The 25,030-nt window shown below is 32.6% G+C and overlaps 1 protein-coding gene across 1 annotated transcript in view; it reads left to right on the forward strand.

Moving 5' to 3' along the window:
- The first annotated feature begins 20,665 nt into the window (after positions 1 to 20,665).
- Positions 20,666 to 25,030, forward strand: part of LOC148620731 (uncharacterized) — a 34,447-nt gene continuing 30,082 nt past the window's right edge. The window contains exon 1 of the mRNA XM_088574480.1: positions 20,666 to 20,822. Coding sequence (XP_088430606.1) covers positions 20,803 to 20,822 — 20 coding nt within the window. The 5' untranslated portion in view covers positions 20,666 to 20,802. The remainder of the gene's footprint in view (positions 20,823 to 25,030) is intronic.

A 25,030-nucleotide genomic window follows, 5' to 3' on the forward strand; every position in this document is an offset into this window, starting at 1 on the left:
AGAATTTGAAGATAGAGCACAGACACATTAAGGATAATTTTGAAACATTTCCACTACTAAATGAAAGGATTGTGTTGATATGTTTATTGTTACATGTGTTACTTAAATCAACTTCCTTATTACTTTTCATCCATGCTTTGTCATTTTTTAGAAGACACATATGCCCGCACCGCCGTGGCTGAATACACCAATGGTTAATATATGACTCATCGGAATTTACTTGTGTGTGTGTGTATATATAACCAAACAACATCTTAATTAAACAAAACAAACAATCGATCCTCAGACTGGTTTCAAATCAATCTAGGCGGACCCTAGAAAGGACCGGGCCCTTTCTCTTATGTTCGATAAGTTTGGTTTATTAAATCAAAATCACCAGAACTCTCAGACCATTCAGAACCTCCTTTCTGAATATCTGGATCGTAAATTGCATATTGATAAGAGACTACCACTCTTCCTTATTTTGAACAGATGCATAATTTGAGCAATATTTACAAGCCATCGATATTTAAAGAAGGACTGAAAACACATTAACATTTCAGTTTTATAATAACTGAGGAATAAATGTTAAACAACATTGTATAATTAATATGTCATTAAAGTATGTCATGGACATATTAGCAACAAACACTTTTTGTAGAATTTACCTAAATCATCAAAAAACTAAGTTATAATCACAAATAGATGCAGAGGAATCGAAAGTATAGCAATATTAGAAGGCAAGATGACGAATATTAAATGCAAGTGTTTGTAAGAATCAGGCAAAATGGGAAAAAAATCAGAAACATGCATGTCAAAAACCCCAACAATCTGACAATGTAATATCACTCAAGGTTACTTTCTCTAGTTCAAAAGACCATTATTTGATCTCTGCATCACTGGCTTTGTTCAGAAATTTTTCAAAAGAATATTAGAAAAATGCCTTGGAAATGTTCATTTTCAGTGCATTTCAATGAAATTGTAATTTAATGCACCAACATATTATGGAAAATATGGTCTTTCTTTTCTTGATTCTGATGGTGCAAATAGTCAAATTACTTGATTCTGATGGTCCAATTAGACACATTACAATTTCAAAATGATTTTTTATACCATGTTTCACCCACGGCCTGATTCTTTCTAAGACTGACACTTAAAGATAAAGCAAAGTCAAAAACCGTAAGGGACAGATATTAAAGCTACAACAACCAAAAAACCATTGGGTGAACATTAAAGATGAAGTAATTCAAATATCCTAAGCTCGAGTATAAAGCAATATCAATACGAAACCTCTTTTCAATAAAATCATAACCAAAGACACACGGAACTAATATTACAGGTATTGCAATGCAAATGTTTGCAATAAAAGTATAGCCATGTCAAAGGATTGATGGAGGAATATTGAAGATATAGCAGGTATAACAATTAAACAATCTGAACAATTTGTAGTATAATTATTTATGTAGCTAACAATTTTTAATCACCGAAATTACAGCATTAAATAGCATATATGTGTTCAAATGCTGTGAGCATCTTAAATGGTGCAAACAAAAATTCTAATTGAAGCTACACATATGTAGTTGGTCATAGAAAATTCTATTATTCAACATTTATACAGCAACAACAAGAGAATTCAAAATAAAAAACCGATCATAACAAAACTATTAAATTTTCAACCTTGGTTTCCAAAGATTCAGCAAATTGACAAGAGAAACCGTTTCTATCTCTACTGTTTTAAAATGTGTATCTGTTTTAGTTACCAAAAACAATGCCTACTTGTGAATAGTAGACCCCAAATCAGCACGTGCCATTCAAAATTTGTTTAGTCAGTGAAATGCATCAATAGAACATGGCACTAATGCTCAATCAATCTGTACAGTCTTAAAAAGGCTACGGCCCCAACCTTGAGTTATCACATTACATAATACAAGGAGTATAAAACAAGAAATTTTCAAATTCAATGTACATAAATCTGAAATTGATTGATAGAGTTAATCCCTAATGCGGCACCCAGTAACCTTTCTTTAATTTTTGATCATGTTCGAAACTATCGAACAATTTATGACATTGATATATGAGTTAACAAAGAAACATGCTGACAACTGCTGTTTCGGATCTGTCACTTTCATAGATTCAGTGGATTTTTCATGATATAAATTTCACAAAAAAATTAAAACTTACGACACGAATTCAATTTACAACAATCGAAGACAATACAAAGTTGTGCACGTTTTAAATTAACTATTTAACACGATGATTGGAAAATAGTGGTGCATTTTAGATACACTGCTATCTTACTTCAAGGTTTCCTTTCATCTGATTTCTGAATGGATTACAGATAAAGCAACAAAACCTCACAACTGATAAAATAACAAAAACGCAACGTGTAAAACTACAAATGATTCCAAAAGAAATCACGCAGACGTAAGAAGATATGATATCGTACCTCCAGTCTGAAGAGTTCTACTAAGCAAAAGTAAAGTTTATTGAACCTTGCACGCCGATCTTTGTTTTTGGTTTCTATCTATGATAACACGTACCTGTAAAATATATTCAAAGGAAGGAATTCAAGGACAAAGGCTGTAACTTTTTCATCTGAACAAGAGTCGTCTGTTTAAGTCATTTCTTCAAATGACTAAATAATAAACATATTCCATGCAATTGCAAATTTGCAAAATAATTCACTGGTTTTCAACAAATTTTTGCAGAAACACAAACTTCGAAACCCCTCAAATACTGAGACTTCATTCCTTGTATTAAATATGAATACTACCAGAAAAAGTCATTTGTCAAAGCCTGGGACATGTTATAGACATGACTTCAACATGCACCAAAAATATCAAATGAAAAAAAAGGTTTTTTTAATGTTTTGAGCATGTTTTTCAGAATTCATGGACTAAACATAGCCAATATACCCTTCGGATAGACACCATTGATTGAAACGCGAAAGGCATACCAAAACCTATTTGGCGAATTACAATAGGACCGAAGGACCATATTTGATGTGGCAACTGACAGGCATAGTGACGATGAGTAACAAAATATTATTTTGGTCTTTTTCTAATACTTAAGCGAAGTTAAAAGCAAGGTAGTCCAGGATTGTTAAGGAATATAATTGTAAGAGGTATATTTATTTAACCTTCATTTAGACGTTCATTTTTTGAGACGTAAAATATATTTTTGAATAAAAATGTAGGATAGTGAGTGGGTTCCTTTTTGTTGTCGATTGCACATAAATGGTGTTTATGATCTTTATTAAAATTGAACGATAATGGTTTATTTAACAAAAAAACTGCGCCAATGATCACGATTTTCTCTCTCTTTTACATTTGCCTTTAAGTCACATTTATAAGTAACCCTGATATGTTAAATAGGAAAAACGATGGTAACTTAAAGACATATAAATGCAATATAATTTAAATCTTCAATTGGACATACTGACGATGATTGACTTATGGAGCAGTATAAAATTAGTCGCATAAAATAGTTTTTCCATTCTCCTTTTTAAAACTGAATTGTACTTCATCATAGTTTCCATGGTGGGACGTTTCCACACAGAAGACACTTCATAATATATATAGCCTTTTTGTACTTAAAGTAGGGAGTTAGGACTGTATTTGTTTAATTTATAAATAAGTGTAAATTTTCCTAGGAGCTCATGTTCTACATTTCACCAAAAGACAGTGACACTGTTTTAAGCCATTCTAGGACTCATTTATAAACAAGTAGTACAATTATGCCTGAGAGTTATGGAACAATCTTGTTTCGTAGTAATGTTGTGTTCTAGATAGTATAATTAAAGGGGTCATCAACATGTAGAAGCGTGATTTTGCACCCTGTGTGGCAAGCAAGATGAAATAAAACGGTAATAATTACATTGACAGTAATTGAATACGGTAATTTATTTGTTTAACACAGAAACTCTTTTCAAGTCTGTATCTAGGCAAATCTATGAAAAAGACCTCCACTTTTGTACTAATAGCATACGAATGGGGCTCCAGATTATTTTATATATTGACTCGTGAATTTCATTTCGTTCGTATATTATGGATTTAAACAAAAGAGGAACCTTATGTATCCTGGGTTACAATGTCACACAGAGAAAGCTATAGTACTTGTAATTATTTTAAACTGACTCTTTAAAATATCATAATCTCTCTCGAAATGTATGTAATATCGTAAGAAGTAAATGTTTTTTATAAATATGAAGAAATTAAAATTGATTTATTGAAAAAGCATCAAACCATTACAGAATACTATGCTTTGTCAACATCGCAATTAAGCAATCTGTATAGAAACAGGAACAAATAAATACAATTGAAACGACGTAATCGTGTATTTTCAGGCTGTAAAATAATGTGCAAAAAATAAGTGAATATAAATCTGGTGCACCGGTAGGGATAGCGTGTTCTTATAACAAATGACTCTCTTCCTTTAGGAACCTCAATAATTGAAGAAAGTAACTGAAAGAGAGAAAGATTCCAATGAATAAATGTTAATATATGTTTCTAATTAAAAAAAATGAGATCAAAACGTTTTCAGGTACATCAAAATATGCAAAGGCTTTGTTGTTTCAAAAATAGTCCTCGTTTTAACCCAGCATTTATAGCCTCTAATAACGAACTTTATTTTTAGCAAAAAATGCAGTTTTGATATATATTTGGTATCTAATTGAAAGTCTGGTTTGTTGTTTAATGCCTTAGTTCAAAGGAACGTAGAGCGAAAAGGATTATAAACTGTAAGAAAAATGATCATAAACATTTTCGCGTTTGCATCTTTTTATACAATCCTCAAAACAGCACAGATCAATCATAAGCACGTTAAAAGAAATATGGAGGTGGAGCTATGGTATAGTAAAGGCAGCAAAAATCGTTTGAAAGCATTTGATCCACATGCAACAAAAACATAATTATATATAAACATCTAGTTCAAGTATGTGCAGAGCCTACAAAATATATTAATTGCAAACAAAATGAAGAATAAAATAGTAAAAGCATTTCAAACACCAAATAAAAGCATTTGCACAAAAATAAATCATGCCATTTTCAAACATATAAAGCTTATTGAATAAATTCACTCACATAGTCATCTTCCGATGATTTAATTACAGACTAGTCTGACTTGAATTTTTCCAGAAATTTACAGAATCCTTAAATTAAAAATACATAAAATATTCCTTGATTTCCTCATGGTGGAACCCAACGGGGTTTGACTTAGCCTCCTATTTTCGATCTTCCGATATATTTGATTCTAAAGCTGTTGATTAGAGGTCTTTGAAACACGAATACTTTCATGGAGGTGAAGCTAGACATATGCAAATATAAAAAAAACTGCCTTTTTGAATTTTTTTCCATGTAAAAACTTCAACAGTCAAATCTTTAATAGTAGTTAAAGTATAAGTTAAATAACTGGTGTAACAAAAATAAGTCCATTACCTGACCGACAATGTCTTATAAGTTAAAGATGCGACCATGATAATAATGAGATATTCATAATCCAGTGACGACAAAGACTAGACCAGGAAAACAGACAAAAAGTCATTTACACAAATTTCTATACTAATGGCACATACACAGATAGTCAAGATTACGAAAAATGAAGGGAACCAAGATTCGAGCAGAAATTAATAGAATGTAATCCAAGGGTAAGTATCAGACAGTGAAAACAGACACACATAACAAAGGTGCATCGGTAGGGTTAGTATGCTCTGCTTCTTTAGAAAAACCACTTGAGTTGCTTATTTATGTGAACTCTGGTTTAAAACAAAAGAAGGAAATTATAGTACTGTGAACAAGTATGTTTATCATTTACAATCGATGTCAAGGAAAGTCATGCAGTGATATATTATATCATTTTTATAATCAATATTAAATTAGGATTTTTCAAAGTAGCAATGACAGCAAATTGTATTGGCAAATCAATTCTTAATTCTTATTCTAAAATGATCTGACTTGATTTGATTCCAAATGACGTTACAAGGTTTCCCGCATTTTGAGAATCTATGACGTGTTTGAGAGTTGACGTTAGTAACAGATTTTGAAAGTGAGGTTTAGATGTATGGAGCATTATATTGAACTCTTCTGAAGTTGTTGGTAGAATATAGAGCTACAGAGATTCAAAGCATCGGTCTGTGCTTATAATTAAACTGACTTTATATGTACCAAAGTCCCAGCCTTGAAACATTCACCATACTTTGCCGTCAGCGTACTCTTCTCTGATGTATATGTAGCGCCGTTCACGGTAAATTACATTGTCCCAGTATTGTGACATTTTTATACAATCGTGATTAATTATTATCTAATAATTAAATCATAGTTTTCTAAAGGATTACTTTTATATACATGTTTATGAAAGATCATACCGCTCGGACATTCTTCTTTTCATAACAATATGACAAGTCCATGCATCACTAGCACCATGTTTGTTTAAGAAAAAAATCTAACTGTTGGTGGCCCACGCAGGTTGTTCTGACCCGTAAAACTACCATTTAAAGAAAATAGTCGATTAAGTTTCATTTAAGAAAAAGTTCATTAAATTGAGATTTAAGTGATAAAGTCAACATCATTTATCTCTTAAACTGCCGTAAATCGGAGTTCTTTTGATTCCATAGTCAGAATTGTTAAATTTATTGCAATGTTTAATTGCAACGAAGCTGCTGGAAAGTCGGCGTAATAGCCGAGACATTTGCCCCCTTTAACTACTTTAACAACATAATTAAGCAACTTAAGAATCAACGTCTTCATTTATGGCTTTAATTATGGTTGTAATGTTCTCAAAGTGTCAAGTTGTTTTGTAAAGCAATTAAAAAGGATATAAAAGATAGAAAAAAAATGATTGTGCTACCTTTGAATGTTTTGAGTCTTGAATTTATAATTCCTTACTGAACATTAAAATTGTCCCTGTTTTTGTAAGAAAATATCGAACAAAACTACTTCGTAAAGTTTATCAACAATTTGCAGAATAAAAAAAATACCTGTGTATAGACAGTTATATGAAAACAAACATTTGAGCATTTTATTCAAACGAATTAATTTTATAAAAATTAGATGCACGAGATGCAATTACTGCATTTTTGTAATTAAACAATGTCAAACTATTTAACTTTTCAAAGGTGATACGACTAGTGTTTACTGTATACGTATTGACTCAACTTGAAACAGTGACTTAAATGCCATTTGTTGTCTTAATTATCGCTTTAATCCTTTTATATTGATTTTGACGGGGAAATCTCTTGATTTTCCTTCCACATGAAGCGTAATGAAGGACACTGAGTAGTTCAGCGGCAGATGCAGACGAAGAATTACGGGTTGGATTGACTCCCCCCTTTTTAGATGGAATATTGAGCAAATGAGCAAATAATAGTTTAGATCCCCTTTTTATAATATCTGGATCTGCCCCTGTGGTACTACCACGAAAGCACCAGAGAACAATCAATTAGCGTAGAGAAAGGTAACAGATGCGCAATATAAATACAACGTGCTAAATTATCCGTAACATTTCCACATACAGAGAATAAGAATGCATTGTTAAAACAGTTATATTGCCAATCAAAAAGCAATTTTGAATGATTACGAATTGTTGACCTTTGACCTTACGATCAGTCACCATACCTCCGCGAAGTTCAGCATTATCAAATCAACAAAATACATACCCCCACATCTTCTATTGATATGATAACATATGAACAATTGGTTTGCTGGGGGTACACTTGGTCATTAGCTAGATATTGCATAACTTCTTGATGACGGCAACCACGTACGTTGTTTACAAAAAAAATCGCCCTCAAAATGCGTCTGTAACTCAACAATAATCATTTAACTAATAGTACAAATTAAGGGTCACGTTTTATTTTACGTCGTTGCATTATTTGGCATGTCCGTTGGACGACATTAGTGATGTTTGGAATATCGAACAAATCCAGGCACGACACACAAGTCAAGAAAAAATTTCCATTCCAAAAACAAAAGGCACAAAATAATTGTTTATAATCAAGTAAAAGAAAGCTTTGAGTTGTTAATGAACCAGGACGAAAACTGCAAATTTTAGCCTTATCAGTAAATGAAAAGGGTGTATTTTCACTCAACACTGGTGTCCCTTTAACACTAACAGATTAAATAAGAAATACAGGGAACCAGGATTCAAACGGTAATCAAAAGAACATAATTCAATAATAAAAAGACGCGGAAAATAGACACACACAACATGATATAACCAATATAACAATTACAGAAAAAACAAACAAATCAAAAATTTTTAAAAATAAGCAACCCGGACCCCACTAAAACTGGGAATAGGGTATGCGTTTTCTTTGATATGCTTGATGCTAGATTTTTTTTAAAAATCAGTGAAACCTGTGTAGACTGAATCCCTTTCAAAATATCATTTAAACAAGTAAAAAAAAACTTTACACAATGTCAGGTTTAGACAGGTTTTCGGATTATGCAGAGTTTGTTTTTGATGAGTTACACTGTATATCCAGTTTTCGATTTGTTCCGAGTCGTAAAGGTTGGACAAATTACCAATCAGTTATTATTTTTATACACAGAAATGTACTCTACGATAGTCAAACTACAGAAAAAGTAACGGCTTCAAAAGAATGAAAACCAAATAATTCATGTTCTATGATATTGTAGATATTTTTTGCGGTTGAATAAGGCATTTTAAAACGTCATATGTGGATAACATAAAGAGCAAATTTTAGACGATATGGTTTTTTCGCGTTTTTTTTTTTTTTTTTTTTTTTTTTTTTGTCATATAGATATATAGAAATAAAGTTATTACAATGCTAAGTGTTCAGGGATAACATGACCCGAGGGATCATGTTGCCGTTAAGGACGACGAAGCCCAATTGGGAATGCGAACTTTGGATGTCAATTAAAATTTTTCGATAATACATTATCAAATACATTACAATTAAAACCTTCAGCTCTTTATTTATTTGTCTATCTACTTAGGGGAGACAGCGGTATATCTTTTTAATGATAAAATATGTCAATGTTATCCACACAGCTAAAGTGAGAGTCATTATTGTGATATGCAGCTACGTGTCTAATAAACATGTCGCAAAAATCTGCTTACTGATTTAATTCAACTGGGGGACTAAAACGATAAAATAAAAGTATTAAACTACGAAAACAGATTTCTTGTGCCGATCGGTTCGACAAAATAAGAATCGAATAAGCAAAGCCAACACAAATGAGCCAAAGAAAGGGCAACCACAATTAAAACTTCGAAAGTTGATGAATATTCAAACGAATACAGAGACAGAAACCTCAAGTAGCATGTGATAGCTGAAATAAACACATAGAAATGAACAACCCGAATTGAGCATGATCAGAGAACTGTTAGGGTAAGCCTCCTCTGTTCTTCTAATAAAATGCTGTAAAAAAGTTGTGTACTATGGATGTTTTATTTCAATATGCATGTATACAAATATATAAAAAACAATTATTATTAAAGTGTGTTATCAGTTATCATTAAAATTAAGTGTTAATAGACGATAAAGTTATATTTGTTTATGTACCCATAGGAGTCAATTTTATATCTTTTACTGATTAAAACATCAAAACCATCTTTCTCCTTTGACCTTTATAGGTCAATATCATGAATACAAATTTTTATCAATTTTGTTAATATTACAAATATTGTCTTCCTCTTACTATAGAAATATGAACAACTTTATAAAACGTATAAAACTTAGGACGCTTACCCTACCGGTGTACTTGGTCCATGCTCCCAGTTTTAGTGGAGTCCGAGTTTGCTTTTGTTACTTTGTATGTATGATTTTAGTTACTTTATGTTCTTTGTTGTGGCTGTTTCCCCATGTCTGGTCTTTGTCCCTGGATTACTTTCTTTTGATTACCGCTATAACCTTGGTTCCCTTGATTACTCTATGATTACCGCTATAACCTTGGTTCCCTTGATTACTCTTCCTTTAACCATGTTTTGTTGATATCGAGTTCTATAATTAAGTAGCAGTGGTTATGTTTAACAGTAATACTGTGCAAAATAAATTCTGTGTGGTGGTTTTAAATTTTTTTTCCGTGTTAACATTATTGCTTTTTCCAAATATATCTTGCTTTGTCTGCCTTGAATAATATCTAAGGTTATTTTCCGAAATTTGCAGGATCACATAAATAAAAAACCCTTCATTTTAAGTATTTTAAGTATGCCAGATTTGGCATTCTTTTTCGATCTTTTTTGTAATGAGTACTTTTTGTATAACGTTTATTGATATTTTTTTTAAAGTTGGTTCAAATACTGTCGATGAGAGATTACTAGAAGCATGCGAACAGCACACCAAAATTTGCGATATTTGTATTGGTTTGATTGGTATTGTTGTATTTAATTATCAGTCTTTATAAAAATCAGAGAGAAGGTGATTCGTGCATATAAAAACCCACCAAATATAGTTTTATTTCTTGTTCAGAGACAGTCACTGATCACATAACCAATCTTGGTTTTGATTTGTTTGTTGCGCTTTTGAGATAAGAAATTATATAGAATGTACATGAAATTGACATTTTGCTAGAGCTATCGTTCTTGGTTTGGTTTCATTTAGTTGATTTTAGTGGGTGATAAATATGATTTTCTGAAAAAAAAAGTGTAGATCTGAATGTAGAAATGATTATCATTATGAGAATGTATAGCATATGTAGACTGAAAAAGCTTTATTTGTTTGGTGGGTTTTCCACACCATAAATCACTTTCCCATTGGCAGTGTCAGAATTTCATGTGGACTGGTATATGAAAACCACTGGGTCGATACCACGTTTGATGGACCAAAAGTCCCCGAGGTTATTCACCAGTAGAGTTGTCAGACTTTCTTACCCGTATTATATCATAAATTGTTTACCGAAATCCAATGCTCCAAGTTTTCAGTTGAGTACGAATTCCTCACTTACTTTTGCTGCTTTGTAAATATTATTTTGATTATTTTATATTCTTCTTTGTGTGTGTCTTGTTTTCCATGTCTGGTCTTTGTCCCTGGATTATATTTTTTTGATTTCCACTAGAATCTTGATTCCCTTGATGCTTCATTCCTTATATTGCACTTTGTCGAGTTACTTTATGCTGGATTGGGTTCTCTGTGTTAATAATTATGGTTTTGAGTACCTTTTGTATACAAATATTTTATTTATTTATTTGTGTGTGTGTGTGTGTGTGTGTGTGTGTGTGTGTGTGTGTGTGTGTGTGTTGTTCTTGTACGGTATCACTTGATTTACTAAAAATGCAAAAGTGAAAAAAAGTTGTAAAAAGTTTTTTGAAACGAATGTTTTGTTTCAAAACTAAAAGTAAATTATATTGATTATCATTTTAATTGAAAGATTTCTTTATTTGTATAAACCCAAATATTTTTATTTTTATTGCAGTTTATGTGATATATGGAGCTACTTATTTAGGAATATAAACGCATGTATTCATCCTGTGGGATTCAAGATAAGAGAGTGTTTATATGCAATGGTTGTTGTTTCGAAATATTATATATATATATATATAAACGTCTCAGAATGTGACGACTCTATTCACTACACTGCTCCATCGGATCAAATTGGTACAGGGAAGATATGTAAACGTATAGAAAGGTCTGAAAAATTCCCAACGATGTTAGAACTGTCAAATTTGCGATGCAAATTTTTGGTCGTTCCCTCCGCGGGATTCACCACCTGCACAAAGTCCAGAGTGGTCTAGGGCGCTGGACTTTGTGCAGGCGGTGTTGCAATAGATGTCACAGCGATACGAGTTCGAGTCCCGCGGAGGGAACGACCAAAAATTTGCATCGCAAATTTGACAGTTCTAACATCGTTGGGAATTTTTCAGACCTTTCTACATATATATATAATGTAATTTCATGTCAAATAATTGGTTCTAAGGTTATTTTTTAAAATGGAAACCAATGAGAAAAAATACTTTAAATATAAATAGTTCCTGAAAAATTGATGCGTGACTATTTTTTTCCTTGTTTGTATTTTTCTGGTTTGTTTGTTTTTCGTTTTGTTTTGTTTTTGCAATTTTCATTAACAAAACTTGATGAAGATGGAGGGAATTTTCTTTTTACTCTTTAGTATTCAAAAGGCGATATTGTGTATAACCTGAAAACCAAGAAACTATATTTTTGGTTATTGCAGAAACTTACTACATAACCCAACTTATTCAATTTGTTTTATGCTCGCATTATGGCAAGTGAATAATTGCACATCCACTTTTAGAGTGTTCAACCACAATTTGACGAAAACAGAAATGCTTTTATTTCAATTGACCAAATCACTATATGTGGTCAACCCGACATTCTGTTTACATTTCAATAAAATTATTATTCATCAAAGGTAAGATACAACATTTGGAAATATGTACAACTCCTGCATCCCAAACATTATAAGAAATAAGCTGTTTAAAATACGTTTGATACTTCAATTCTCAAAAACGCTTCTTTGCGAAAAGAAGTTCTATAACCCCCTATTTCGTTAAAAGTTCGGAATAAATTGCGTTTTGTGTGTAAACACACGTTATTTTTGTTACTTTGTATGTATAATTTGAGTTACTTTATGTTCTTTGTTGTGCGTGTTTGTTTTCCATGTCTGGTATTTGTCCCTGGATGACATTCTTTTGATTACCGCTATAATCTTGGTTCCCTTGATTACTCATATATATATATGACATTATGTCATTCCTGTAATCAGTATCGAACCACGACCTCTTTATCCTGATTACACAAGAAAGTATTACTCTATATACTCTATATAAGACATGGACCCATAGTCGTGTGGGCACACTCTTACCATTCTGACATTACAAAATAACCATATACGACTGTTGGGCTCAATATCAGTAATTCAAAATATCTAAATATATATCACCACTACTTTTAGTTACGTGCAAAATATAACTTGAATAATACAGACATGGAGCCAACGTCGAATCAAGCATTCTTTAAAGTCTCAAAAATATCAATAAATGACAACAGTATCTTACAAAATGTGTTAAAGCAAACCAACTGTATGACATGTTCTTGTCAAAACTGTGCATTGGTAATGACTTTGAGGTAATATGTAAGTAGCATTGGGATGAACGTACATTTTATACTTCGTCCCTTTTATATTGGATGATTAAGGTACCATCAGAATTAGGGATAAAAAGTACTTCAAGTCGAGTAATTGTTGACTTTAGTAAAAACAAGTAGCATTTTAATGACAATGTATAAAGCTTATACAGCTTATCAGATCCATGCATTATTGTGCATTAAGAAACGTTAAATGTGAAAAATGTATTTGAAAACACATCCGAAAAAATTAGATTCAATTAGATAAAATGCGTACACCTAGGTTGTTAAGAACGAGATATAAATTCAAAACTTTTCTAAATAAATGACGTTGATGTCATTACCATATTTAGATGTGTTTGATGTCGCATGATCAAAAAATGTCTCGCTAGATCCTACATTTCTTTTCTAATACTAACTGTACTTTCACATTGCATTGAACTGACGAACACTTTTAAAATATCTAAAAACCAAAATACCACAAGAGTGACAACAGTTTCCACAAAATGTGTTAAATCCGACCAGCCTGATGATATGTTCATGTCAAAACTGTGCATTGATAATAGGTTGGGTGAAACAGTAGGGCAATCTCATTCATGAATTCATACACAAACTTTTCAAGTATGACACGTTTTGGTTCACAAACGTGAAATATGTTTGTATTTTGAAACATTTTAAAGTCTTCATCTATCAAGTGCATCTGTTCTTCGTGTTAAAACAAAGTTATAAGCATGTAAATTTTGGTATAACCGTACTATACTCAAGTTAAGGTTTCTGAGTTGCTCATGACGTCTCTAGTACAACCAGGAGAAAGTTCATTTTTTTGCGCGAAAATACATTTTTTTTGTTCAATTAAAGGACATTTTCGTTTTGTGTGGTACACTTTTCCTGATAGTTAAGCTTCACCGGGAAATATACATCACGTGCATAGTATGTCATAGTTAAGCTTCACCGGGAAATATACATCACGTGCATAGTATGTCATAGTTAAGCTTCACGGGGAAATATACATCCCGTGCATAGTATGTCATAGTTAAGCTTCACGGGGAAATATACATCCCTTACATAGTATGTCATAGTTAAGCTTCACCGGGAAATATACATCACTTACATAGTATGTCATAGTTAAGCTTCACCGGGAAATATACATCACTTACATAGTATGTCATAGTTAAGCTTCACCGGGAAATATACATCACTTACATAGTATGTCATAGTTAAGCTTCACGGGGAAATATACATCACGTGCATAGTATGTCATAGTTAAGCTTCACCGGGAAATATACATCACTTACATAGTATGTCATAGTTAAGCTTCACCGGGAAATATACATCACGTGCATAGTATGTCATAGTTAAGCTTCACGGGGAAATATACATCCCTTACATAGTATGTCATAGTTAAGCTTCACCGGGAAATATACATCACTTACATAGTATGTCATAGTTAAGCTTCACCGGGAAATATACATCACTTACATAGTATGTCATAGTTAAGCTTCACCGGGAAATATACATCACGTGCATAGTATGTCATAGTTAAGCTTCACGGGGAAATATACATCCCTTACATAGTATGTCATAGTTAAGCTTCACGGGGAAATATACATCACTTACATAGTATGTCATAGTTAAGCTTCACCGGGAAATATACATCACGTGCATAGTATGTCATAGTTGAGCTTCACGGGGAAATATACATCCCTTACATAGTATGTCATAGTTAAGCTTCACGGGGAAATATACATCACTTACATAGTATGTCATAGTTAAGCTTCACCCGGAAATATACATCACTTACATAGTATGTCATAGTTAAGTTGATAAAACAATTCGAAAACTGCTTTAAAAAAATAAATATGTAGTTTGAATTTGCTCATCTCGCCGTTGTGATTTCAAAATATGAAAATTCACATGGTTCCACATAGGATCATCAAAAGGTTATTTTGTACATGATTTCTGACAATCAATAAAAGGAATAAGAAAGTTGTTGACTGGTTAAACTTGGGTTAGGGAAATATTTGAAAAATATACGTCGAATGGATGACTAAAAAGTGGGGGGATTGGTATATATGTACTGTTTACGGTGGTCCAACCGGACCTAGTTATAACACTGAAATTAGGAAAATCATACCCTGTCAGTGACATTTATTGTTCAAAAGTAACCAAATTAATGACTTGATATACGTTATGATAGATATTTCTTACTTATATGCTATGTCTTGTTTTTTTATGTATTGTTGCAAGGACTTTATACTTACATAATATTTACACTCCCTGAGTGAGGACGAGGTAAGGCAATGCGCCGGGAAAGGCGTAATCACAATGGATATTGCATTTCATTCACAGAAATATTAACTAGTTTAGTTAAAACAGAGGGTGATTTGTAATCCCGGGTTGGTAATAGACCCTATTCAAGACAAGTGATTTATACATTCCACAATGACAGAAGAATGAAAAAGTAATCTTGTTATTGACAAAGGTAAAAATTGAAACCCTGATCATGACAGATCATTGGTAGAAGTAGACCCTGTTCTGTGGCACATACATACTATCATATCTATTGAAAGTACCCCCGGGCAACAAAAGTAATGTTTAGGAATGTTTGTTCGTGCTCTATAATTTTCATCAAAACCTATGATTTTTCGACTCTTTATAATTCTATTCCCCATACTCTGTTCAAGTCCCGACTCAAAAAAAACATTATCGTTGTTACTTTAAAAAAGACAGTGTACCTAGACACAATTATGTAGTTCTGGGTAGAGATGTTTTCAAAAATGCCTGAATTTTTTATCGACAACGTATTTGTCCAGTGTGGTGGACGCGTTTTTCAACAAACGGTCGGCATTCCAAAAGGAACAAATTGTGCTCCTCTATTTGCTGATACATTCATTCACTCTTATGAGGCTGACTTTATAGCTGATCTAATCCAAAAGAAGGAACATCGTTTAGCTAGGTCCTTCAATCTCAGTTTCCGCTATACAGATGACGTATTATCGTTAAACAATACTAGTTTTGGGGATTTGAAACATCGCACCTACCCCCAAAAAAACTGGAGATAAAGGATACTACAGACACTGTGAAGTCAGCTTCATATCTTGTCCTACACTTAGAGATCGATGGTAAAGGAAAACTTTTGACCAAACTATACGACAAACAACATTTCATTCCGTATTGTCAAATTTCCTTTCATCTGTGGCAACATCCCTTCATCACCTGCGTATGGAAGTCGCATATCACAAGTCAAACGTCGACGGGTGTTTCTAGAAAAGCAGAGAACACTTACCTTACCGGTGCACCTGGTCCATGCATCCAGTTTTTAGTGGAGTCCGAGTTGCTCATTTACTTTAGTTATTTTGTATGTATTATTTTGGTTATTTTATGTTCTTTTTTGTGTGTGTCTGTTTTCAATGTCTTTGTCCCTGGATTACATTCTTTTGATTTCCACTAGAATCTTGGTTCCTTTGATTATTCTTTCACACTTTTCTGAGTGGGTCAAATCAAGATGTTGATTGAAATCTTAAGTACCACTACAGCTAAGAATCATGCACAATATCATACATAGTTGGAAAGCCTATATATTTTGTTAAATTATTTTTTTAGTAAACAGAAATTAGCATATGGCTTTTCATAAAACCCTTGGTCCTAGGTGATAAAAATCATACAGAATGTATTTTAGAATTCAAAATTAAGAGAGATAACTCTGTAAATGACACTGAAATAAAAACTAATGGCTTGTCAATGTGAATTATCTAGTAAGACAAGACAGATTGGAATTTATATAACATATTTTATTATAAAGGCCCATAGAGTAACTTGAAAATGAAAATAAAAATGTGCAGCTTTTTATGGTGTGTATCACATATAACGGAATTTGCATACTTCTTACAACGACTGCGACTTAATCAATCTAGAGGTTCATAGTTGCCCGAACATTGTCTGGTAAATATGATGGATTGTTTGTTGATTTCTATTATTAATAGCTCATTTCAAAAATAAATAAAAGATGTTGAGGATATCCATGAGACTACCGCCTTAAAATCAGTCATTTACAAATAAAACATGAGAACGCTTGACTTGAACAGGACTCGCTCTAAACCGGTAAACTTTTATTGGTCCTATAAAAAAAGATTACAAAGTTGAATAAAACCAACTTTATCAGAAATCAAGTATTCAAATTAAAATGAAATACACAAAAAGTAAATACTGCTGAACAAAAGGAAAATAATAGTTTCAACTTCCAATTCTTTTAACTGTATGACTAAACGCTATTCGTCGCTTTTGATAAAGAAATTAACATATTTTCTGCGAAAAACAGGGAGCAAGTTTTATCGATTCTCAACCTTGACCCAAACATCAAATACGAGGAAAACAGGATACTAATAACTTTAGTATGTGAATTACCACATGAAGCCATGGTCGTGTGAGACACTTCAAAAGGTTTTCAAAATATCAACCGTATGACAGGGGGCTCTATTATAAAGTGCTAAATAAATCAAATGAATGACATCTAAATGTCAACATTGTACAATTTTATTGAGTTTTATTCCATTCATTAATCCAAAATGTACAAAACTACTCCATATGGATTTACCTGAAAGACTTTGATGGAGTCATGCATTGGGGTTTTTACTTTCCTTTTGCGTCTTTTGTAGCAACTGTTTCTTTATCATGTTCTTGTGTCCATATTTTTGTTTTGTCTGTGTCTCTGTGGGAATTGTTTAAACCTCAGCTTCTCTTGATTACACCGTAATTCATATTATTCAAATCATTTAGAAAGATCTTACATTTTCAATTGCATATTTCCAATTCATTTAAGGAATTTTTCTAATTTTTGAACAGTTTATACGAAATAACCTGATTTGTGACAGTTTATACTTATAAACCAATTTTGTGTGAACTGGCTCAAACCATATAACAAAAAAATAGAAACATTCCTTATAATTTAATTTCTACAGGATGACAGTCCAAATATTAAAAATTCATTCATAGTGAAAATATTATTTTGTTTGGGATTATTTTAATCGCGAGGTGCGGACCAATCGACGTTAAAGATGTCATAGTACTAAGCCAGGTTATATGAAAAAAATTGGTTTGAACAAAGAGAACCAATGAGAAAGCTTTTAACAAATCAAATCAAAAATTATTCTTCTATGTGTAGAGCTAATATGTTTTTGCTGAAGGCAAGGCAAATCTTGGAGATCTAGGTCCATTACTCCAATTCATACGGGTAAATCTCCCAGGTTCTTAAATATTTTCCGCAATTGCTGTTTCAAAGTGGTAGTGTTTTAACGTCCATGACTACTCTAACAAGACAAGTCATGTACAGGCGTTACAGTGTTTCTTTTTTCTAACTGTAGAATTCTAACGATTATCATGCTTATTTTCTATTGTTAGACATTGTGATATTTGTCTTTTTTAATCTTTTTGGGTCCAATTTATCCTCAAATATTTGTAGGAGATTGCTCTCACTTGCCAGATCCGGTTTTCGTGTTATAAAGGCGTTACAGTATTAATGAGTTTACTTGGTATATCATTATAGAAAATCAGGATTTTATGTAAGACAATCGTTTTAGGTGGTACAAACGTCGATACAGTCCCCTTCAATCGGCACGTGCTCTCTTCAAAAGTGTGCTATTCTAGAGTTTACTTTAAATAACATTTTCAACAAGAAAATAGTAAGATACCAAAGAAACAAAAAACGCTAAATCCGAAAAATAGTTCTGAACATGATTTGCATTGCAAACAAAGCATATGAAACAATGCAAATTACCTTTGAAAATTCAAAAATTGCCACTCGGGGTCCGAATCAACGTCATAAAAATAATTGATCACTTCCTCGTGCACCATTTAATATGAAATGAATATTGATTGATACTCAATCAACATTTAGATCGATGTATTCACAATAAATGGTTATCTCTGCACACAGCGCGTAAAATGTGTTATGAAGTATGCGAATTACCGATGGCATGGAGCCATTGTCGTGTGAGGTACTCTAAAAAGTTTCAAAAACATGTTTTTAATGACAAGAGGCTCCGAAGAAGGTGCTACATTGCACTCAATGGATGACATATTAATGTCAAAACTACGCTTTGGTAGAGTATTGATGTGAATGACAGATTTAAAGTGTGACAGAGTATCTTAGTCTTCCTGCTTAAATTCCTACAATCTTAAGTGGGCTTTAAATATAACTGAATTAATGTCATTTTGATAATTTCATTTGTTTATAAGGCAATTATTCCAGTTTGATTTTGACTACGCAGTTTAAACAGTAATTATGAAGAAATCTTTGAAACCGCATTAAGAAGAAGACAGAAACAAAATCTCTACCTCAAATAAACAAGGGAAATGCAAAATATATTTTTTAAATAGTCAATAGAGTCACTAAAGCTACTCTATGAATCTTAATGCTATGAGTTGTATTGAATATCACGACTTCTTATTCAAAAGAAACTATTTGAATGTGAGGCTCGACAGAGATGGAAGAGAGAACGAACACTGCGCCGGCTGTGAAATAAGTCTTTAAAATAGTCATCGAAAGGCACTGCTAAAAAGTATTACCATTTTCGAACGAAAGTGTAATTTCCTATGCTACTCGAGCGTTAAAGTTGTAATACGTTAATCCTTATCTGATGCAGCCGTATATTATCAGTCAAAATCTGCCCATTAAACGTTCACCAAACTATTAAAAAGCAAGACTGGCAATAACGATCGACTTTATTAGGTCTAAACTGATAAGGGTCACAGGAAAATTTTGTTTGTTTTTTTTTTTATTTTTCTTACTACAAAACATATTGTCCGTTAAGTGATGACACAGATGTTTACTGCAAACGTACTAATTTCCGCTACTTTTGCGATAGATAGAAAACCACGAAAAATGGTATCTGTGAAATTGATTACTAACACTATATAACACTAATTTTTTTTTTCTTTTTTTTTTCAAACCGCCAAAATTGATTCCACTCGTAAGAATTCGTGTAAATGAATACGTTTACAGCATCGATGTCGACACCTTTTGAGTTGTTTACCCATTGTTGAATCGATCAATTCACCTGTTTGCACTTATCGAAAATATCCATTCTCCATACAGCTTTACCCTTCCAAAACCGATAAATACCATTGCGAACTTTAAACATGGTTAAAAATACTTTATATATTCACATTTTTCCTTATACGCTTCCCAAAATAATAAAAAGTTTACTTAACTGAAGATAGTTCTATTCCATAACAGAAAAAAAAATATAAAAAAAAAACAAAAACCGTCTCCATGTACAACACGAAAGAAAAAGGAAATTTTTTTTATTTTTTTCCCTGTCTTTTAATTGCTCTTAAATGCATGAAGGAATTTGAATGATGATTAAGGCGGGCTAAATTATTCTGTTTAGATAGATACTACAATGTTGCGTTCGAACTGTTATCCTTTTCCATTATCTGATTAAGACTGCGGTCTTTATCTAAAAATCGGTCTGACAGACCCTTACCACATCGGTAAGCAACCTATCAGAAAACAAATTGAGTTTAAAAAAAATTCTGTAAATCATTTTGCTACTTTTTTTTATTTGATATCAATGTTTATAACAGAATCAATAGCAATTTGATTAAATTTCCTATCAAATAGAAAGCTGTAATTAATATGACTGGGTATAAATACTGGTCTTTGGATAAATCTTTAGATGTTCGTTACAAGAAATTGACAAGGCCAAAACCGCGGGAGAACGTATGCCACTCTTCAGTGCTATCATGTCTTCGTGGAAGAATCATTTCTTTGTCTATATTGACACATGATGATAGATGAATTCAGGTAAGGCGAATTAGTTTATTAGTTAAAATATTTGAAAAAAAAAGACCTAAAGAACATAGAAATTCAACAAGCCATCTCTTTTGCCAATTAAAAACATAGAATTTTAAAGTGTTTCATATCGCTTTTAATTAATTCATTAATAAAAGTTAAAAGACTAAGCGAAACAGTAAATATTTTATCGTGCCAATTATAAAATTTAAAATTTCGACATGTTACGTAAAAAGTAATGTGTCAAAAAATCTGATACTGTTCATCTATTTGCGTTGACGCAGAATTTCAGAGTAGAGCGTGTTTTATTTAATTCAGTCTGACTCCTGTGAGTTTCTTTTCTTTTGAGTGTTCATAAATTAATTCTGTGGAATGTGAAAAATAATTCAGAAGAGTTCGTTAAAATTTGGAACTTGGGAAAACAAACATTATTATTTGATTATTGTATTTAATTGCAAAATTGTACTTTCTTATCCTTTTTTCTTATCCTTTTTTCTTATTCTTTATATATTCTTATAATGACATGTTGGTAATTGAGCCTGCATACAAATATTACCTGTAATCACTGGAGTTCTATCAAAGAAAGATTGTTGCTTTTGGTACGGTGTTAAAGAGTCGAATTGAAAGCCCAAAAGTCCACAACTTGCCTGCCGAATTTACGGCCTAAAAAATAATAGTGCAAGAACTACAATTATTTTTGATCGGCTATGACGCATCGATCTTTAATGATGCAAATGTTGGATATTTTTAACTTTGCAAAATAGGCCAGAATAAGACTTAAAATGATTGAAATTGCAATGAAATAAATTAAACTCTGATTGCTATATACCTTGTCTACGATGGAGAAAGTACCCTTTAATATACGTCGCAAGAGGTGAATATAATTGACTTAATCAAAGTCTGCGGTCACTTAATAGTGTTAAAATATGTCCAAATAATAAACATTTATCCCAAATTTAGTGATAATCTGATACGAATTGTATGGACACGGGGTACGATTTAAGCTATTTATTAAACACCTTTTATCAGCAACACAGGTTTATCAGACGCAGATGATTGTCACTTTCCATTTGACCTTTTGAATGTGTCCGGTGACCTTTCCATCTCGTATAAGTTTCGTTAATAGATTTTTGAATTCTCAATCATGTTTTATCTTATCATTAAAGTCCCATTACTGAAGATTACAGTCTTTAAATTGAGTGGAATTTGCTTGTTCAACCAAAAGTAAAATTCCAAACCCAACGTATTCTCTCCGGGTGTATGGACCTATGGTTTTACAACTCGGATGCATTAAGTCTTAAATGTTCATTTTTGTCTGTTGTTGGTGCAAGTTAAAACGAAAAATAGTTAAAGTATAGACAGAAATACAAGAATTGTGTTCGGAATGCAAGAAATCTCTTTCCTTACCATTTTTATATAGTCGTGGATTAATTCAACGTAAAAAAATTATAAGCCCCAAATAGAACGTAACAATTTTTCCTTCTAAGATTTGTACAATTCATATTTATATAAGGACAAAAAAATCTCATGATCATGATGCCGAACGCGTTTAAAAATGTCAAAATATCCTCAGAGCTTGATTCGAACCAAAAATAACGGTAAGACAATTATAAAATCAAAACTTTTATGTGCTTACCCATAGCCACGTATATATACCGACTGTGTTGAATATAGGGAAAACACAAAGATTTCCTTCCAAAACACAAGAAAAACTAGTAAATACACCTTTTCACTCTGAAACATCTTTCAGGACATTGTAAAGCTATATGTACTCTCTTTTTTATGCGCTATTTCTAAAACCTAGTCTTGAATATCTTTTTTTTTCCCAACAATATCACAACCTCAATTTGCGTTTCACCGCAAAGCAGCATGTCTTAACCGATTCGAATGTTCGCGGTTAACGCTGTCGAAGTATACATACCAGACACACCGTATTCAAAAACCCTGTCTCCCGACCAAGATTATCAAACAGGGTCACCATGCAGGAGAAAAAGTTTGGATCAATTAAAATTTCGAATTGCGAACTTTTCACTTATTTGTCACGAATTTTACTTAACTTTGTCAATTTTGATATATGTGTTCCTAGCACGAATACTTGATATTTGACAACCAGTATAGTATTTTATTTACTTTTAATGTCACTTAACTGTAGTTTTTGCGTAAAGGTTTCCATTCTAGACCACAAATATTCAAAATAATTAGACAAGAAGCATTCCACAATGGATAAATTAAAACTCTTCAAAGGAAGTCAAACTCTTCGTCAAGATAGCTAATAAGAAAGGATTATTAACTTCTTATTCCTTAAAAGTGAGTTTAATCTTGGGCTAACTCTTCTGACTCCCTGGCCTATGATTTGATGCAATTCTGCTTTTGATTAAGTGCAGACGGTTCGTGTGAATTTTATTCAATATTTCTTTTGAAGTCGCTAATGTTGTTAGCGACTTCTTGCTCTCGTAATTTCAGTACTGTACTTTCGTATATGATTTGCACAATTTTATATTACTACAACACATTATGCTGTAGATCGGTGCCGTAGAACTTCATACGAGATCAAAATGTACCTCTTAAATACTCTATGTGTACATTGTTCTACATGTGTTTTTACTTGTATGAGAGCGGGAAGTTAAATTAAAAGATGAAATGATCGGTTAGCATTGAACTGTCTGCAATATAGCCAAGAAACGCCTAGTCTCCGAGAAACATTCGGGTCATTACGAATACGAAGTCACCCAATTTTAAATAGAGCATATTGCAAGTTCGCTTGAAGCCGATTGACGAACTGTTGTGTTGCACAACAAAGTTCATAGTTCAAAGTTCAAAAGTAAATCTGTACATATAAAACATTTCAACACGCTCTAATGAGCTTTAAAAACTGACATAAGCTTTTAAAACGTTTTAAAATGTCAAGTGTATTTTCGAAAGGAATATACTTATTTTGCTAGTAATGTACAGTTGCACGATTTGTCAAAAGATGTGAAATAGAAAAGAACATGAATGTATATTATCAATCGATAATTGGATGTTGAAAGCAAGCCATTTGACGATTAGCGACTTCTTTAATTTTCTTACTAATTTGATTGGCATAGCACCGAAGCTGGTCAGAGTCGGATTCACGCGGAGTTCAAGGGGGTTGCAACCCTCCATTTTATTGGAAAATTTGGTTTATTTCGCGCAAATGTTTGAAACAATTGAGAAAATGGTCGCCTGGTACTCCTCCCTTATGAATCTCTGAACCCATCCCTGTAGTTAGTTGGTTTTTGTAAATGAATGTCGCACTCGTACAACTTGTAAACCATTATTTTGGAAAATATATGATCATGGTAGAAAATCAGAAAAATCAGTTGTTAGAGAGGCAGACAGAAAATTATGCCATGCCAATGTAGTTATTACGTAACAAAGGGAAATACAGAGGGGATACCCCCAATGGGGTTCTGGAAATTTAGGGAAACACAAAACCTATCAGTTGCTTTTTAGATTGTGTTATCAACAATTATGTCTGGTTTATATGTACACCAAAGTGGTAGTTTCCCTTCAAATTTGAGATTTTCCTTTCCCATAAAAGGCTATTTTTACGAAAATATAGGGTGATGATTGTACAATCAGTTGTCGTCTGCCCACGGACTAACCGTCTGCTATTTGATGTCCTTTGATTGACAGTTCGGATGTTATCACACTATCAGCTCGTTCACGGTTAAGTGTTTACTTTATGTGATAACGCAGTGTCCAATGATACCCCTGTATACATCACACTGTGAGATCCGAGATAAACAAATTGTGTGCGTGCCAAAACGGAAAAACACTGGAACATCTGGTCCGTCGACCTGTATGTTGGTATGCATGAATTATTTTGTGTTTGGAAACCTTAGGCCCATTTATGAGCCTTTGGTGGGGTCCCTTGTCAGGACTGTACACCTGTGACAAAATAAACACGTGCAGTGTTCAGTAACATTAAACTGACCTCTTGTCCGTCAATAAAGAAATCTGGTCGAGTTTTAATTAATGAGTTATAAAATAAGACACCGAGACATCTCGCGAGTTCGTGAATATCTAAGATGGCTTCTTTGATCGGAGCTATATATATTTACGTAATATCCTACACATTCTCAATTATTCGATAACAAAAAGCGTTCTAGCTGAAATAAAATCAAGTCTCATAAGGGCAAAAGATACATAAGCTTTAGTTGCCCCCTTCGTCGTTCTGAAAAGGAAAGCAGCAGCAT

This window comes from Perna viridis, chromosome 3 (genome assembly GCF_037379345.1).
Source record: "Perna viridis isolate PV_CMFRI_1.1 ecotype Kerala chromosome 3, ASM3737934v1, whole genome shotgun sequence".
In the NCBI taxonomy this organism is placed as follows: Eukaryota; Metazoa; Mollusca; class Bivalvia; order Mytilida; family Mytilidae; genus Perna; species Perna viridis.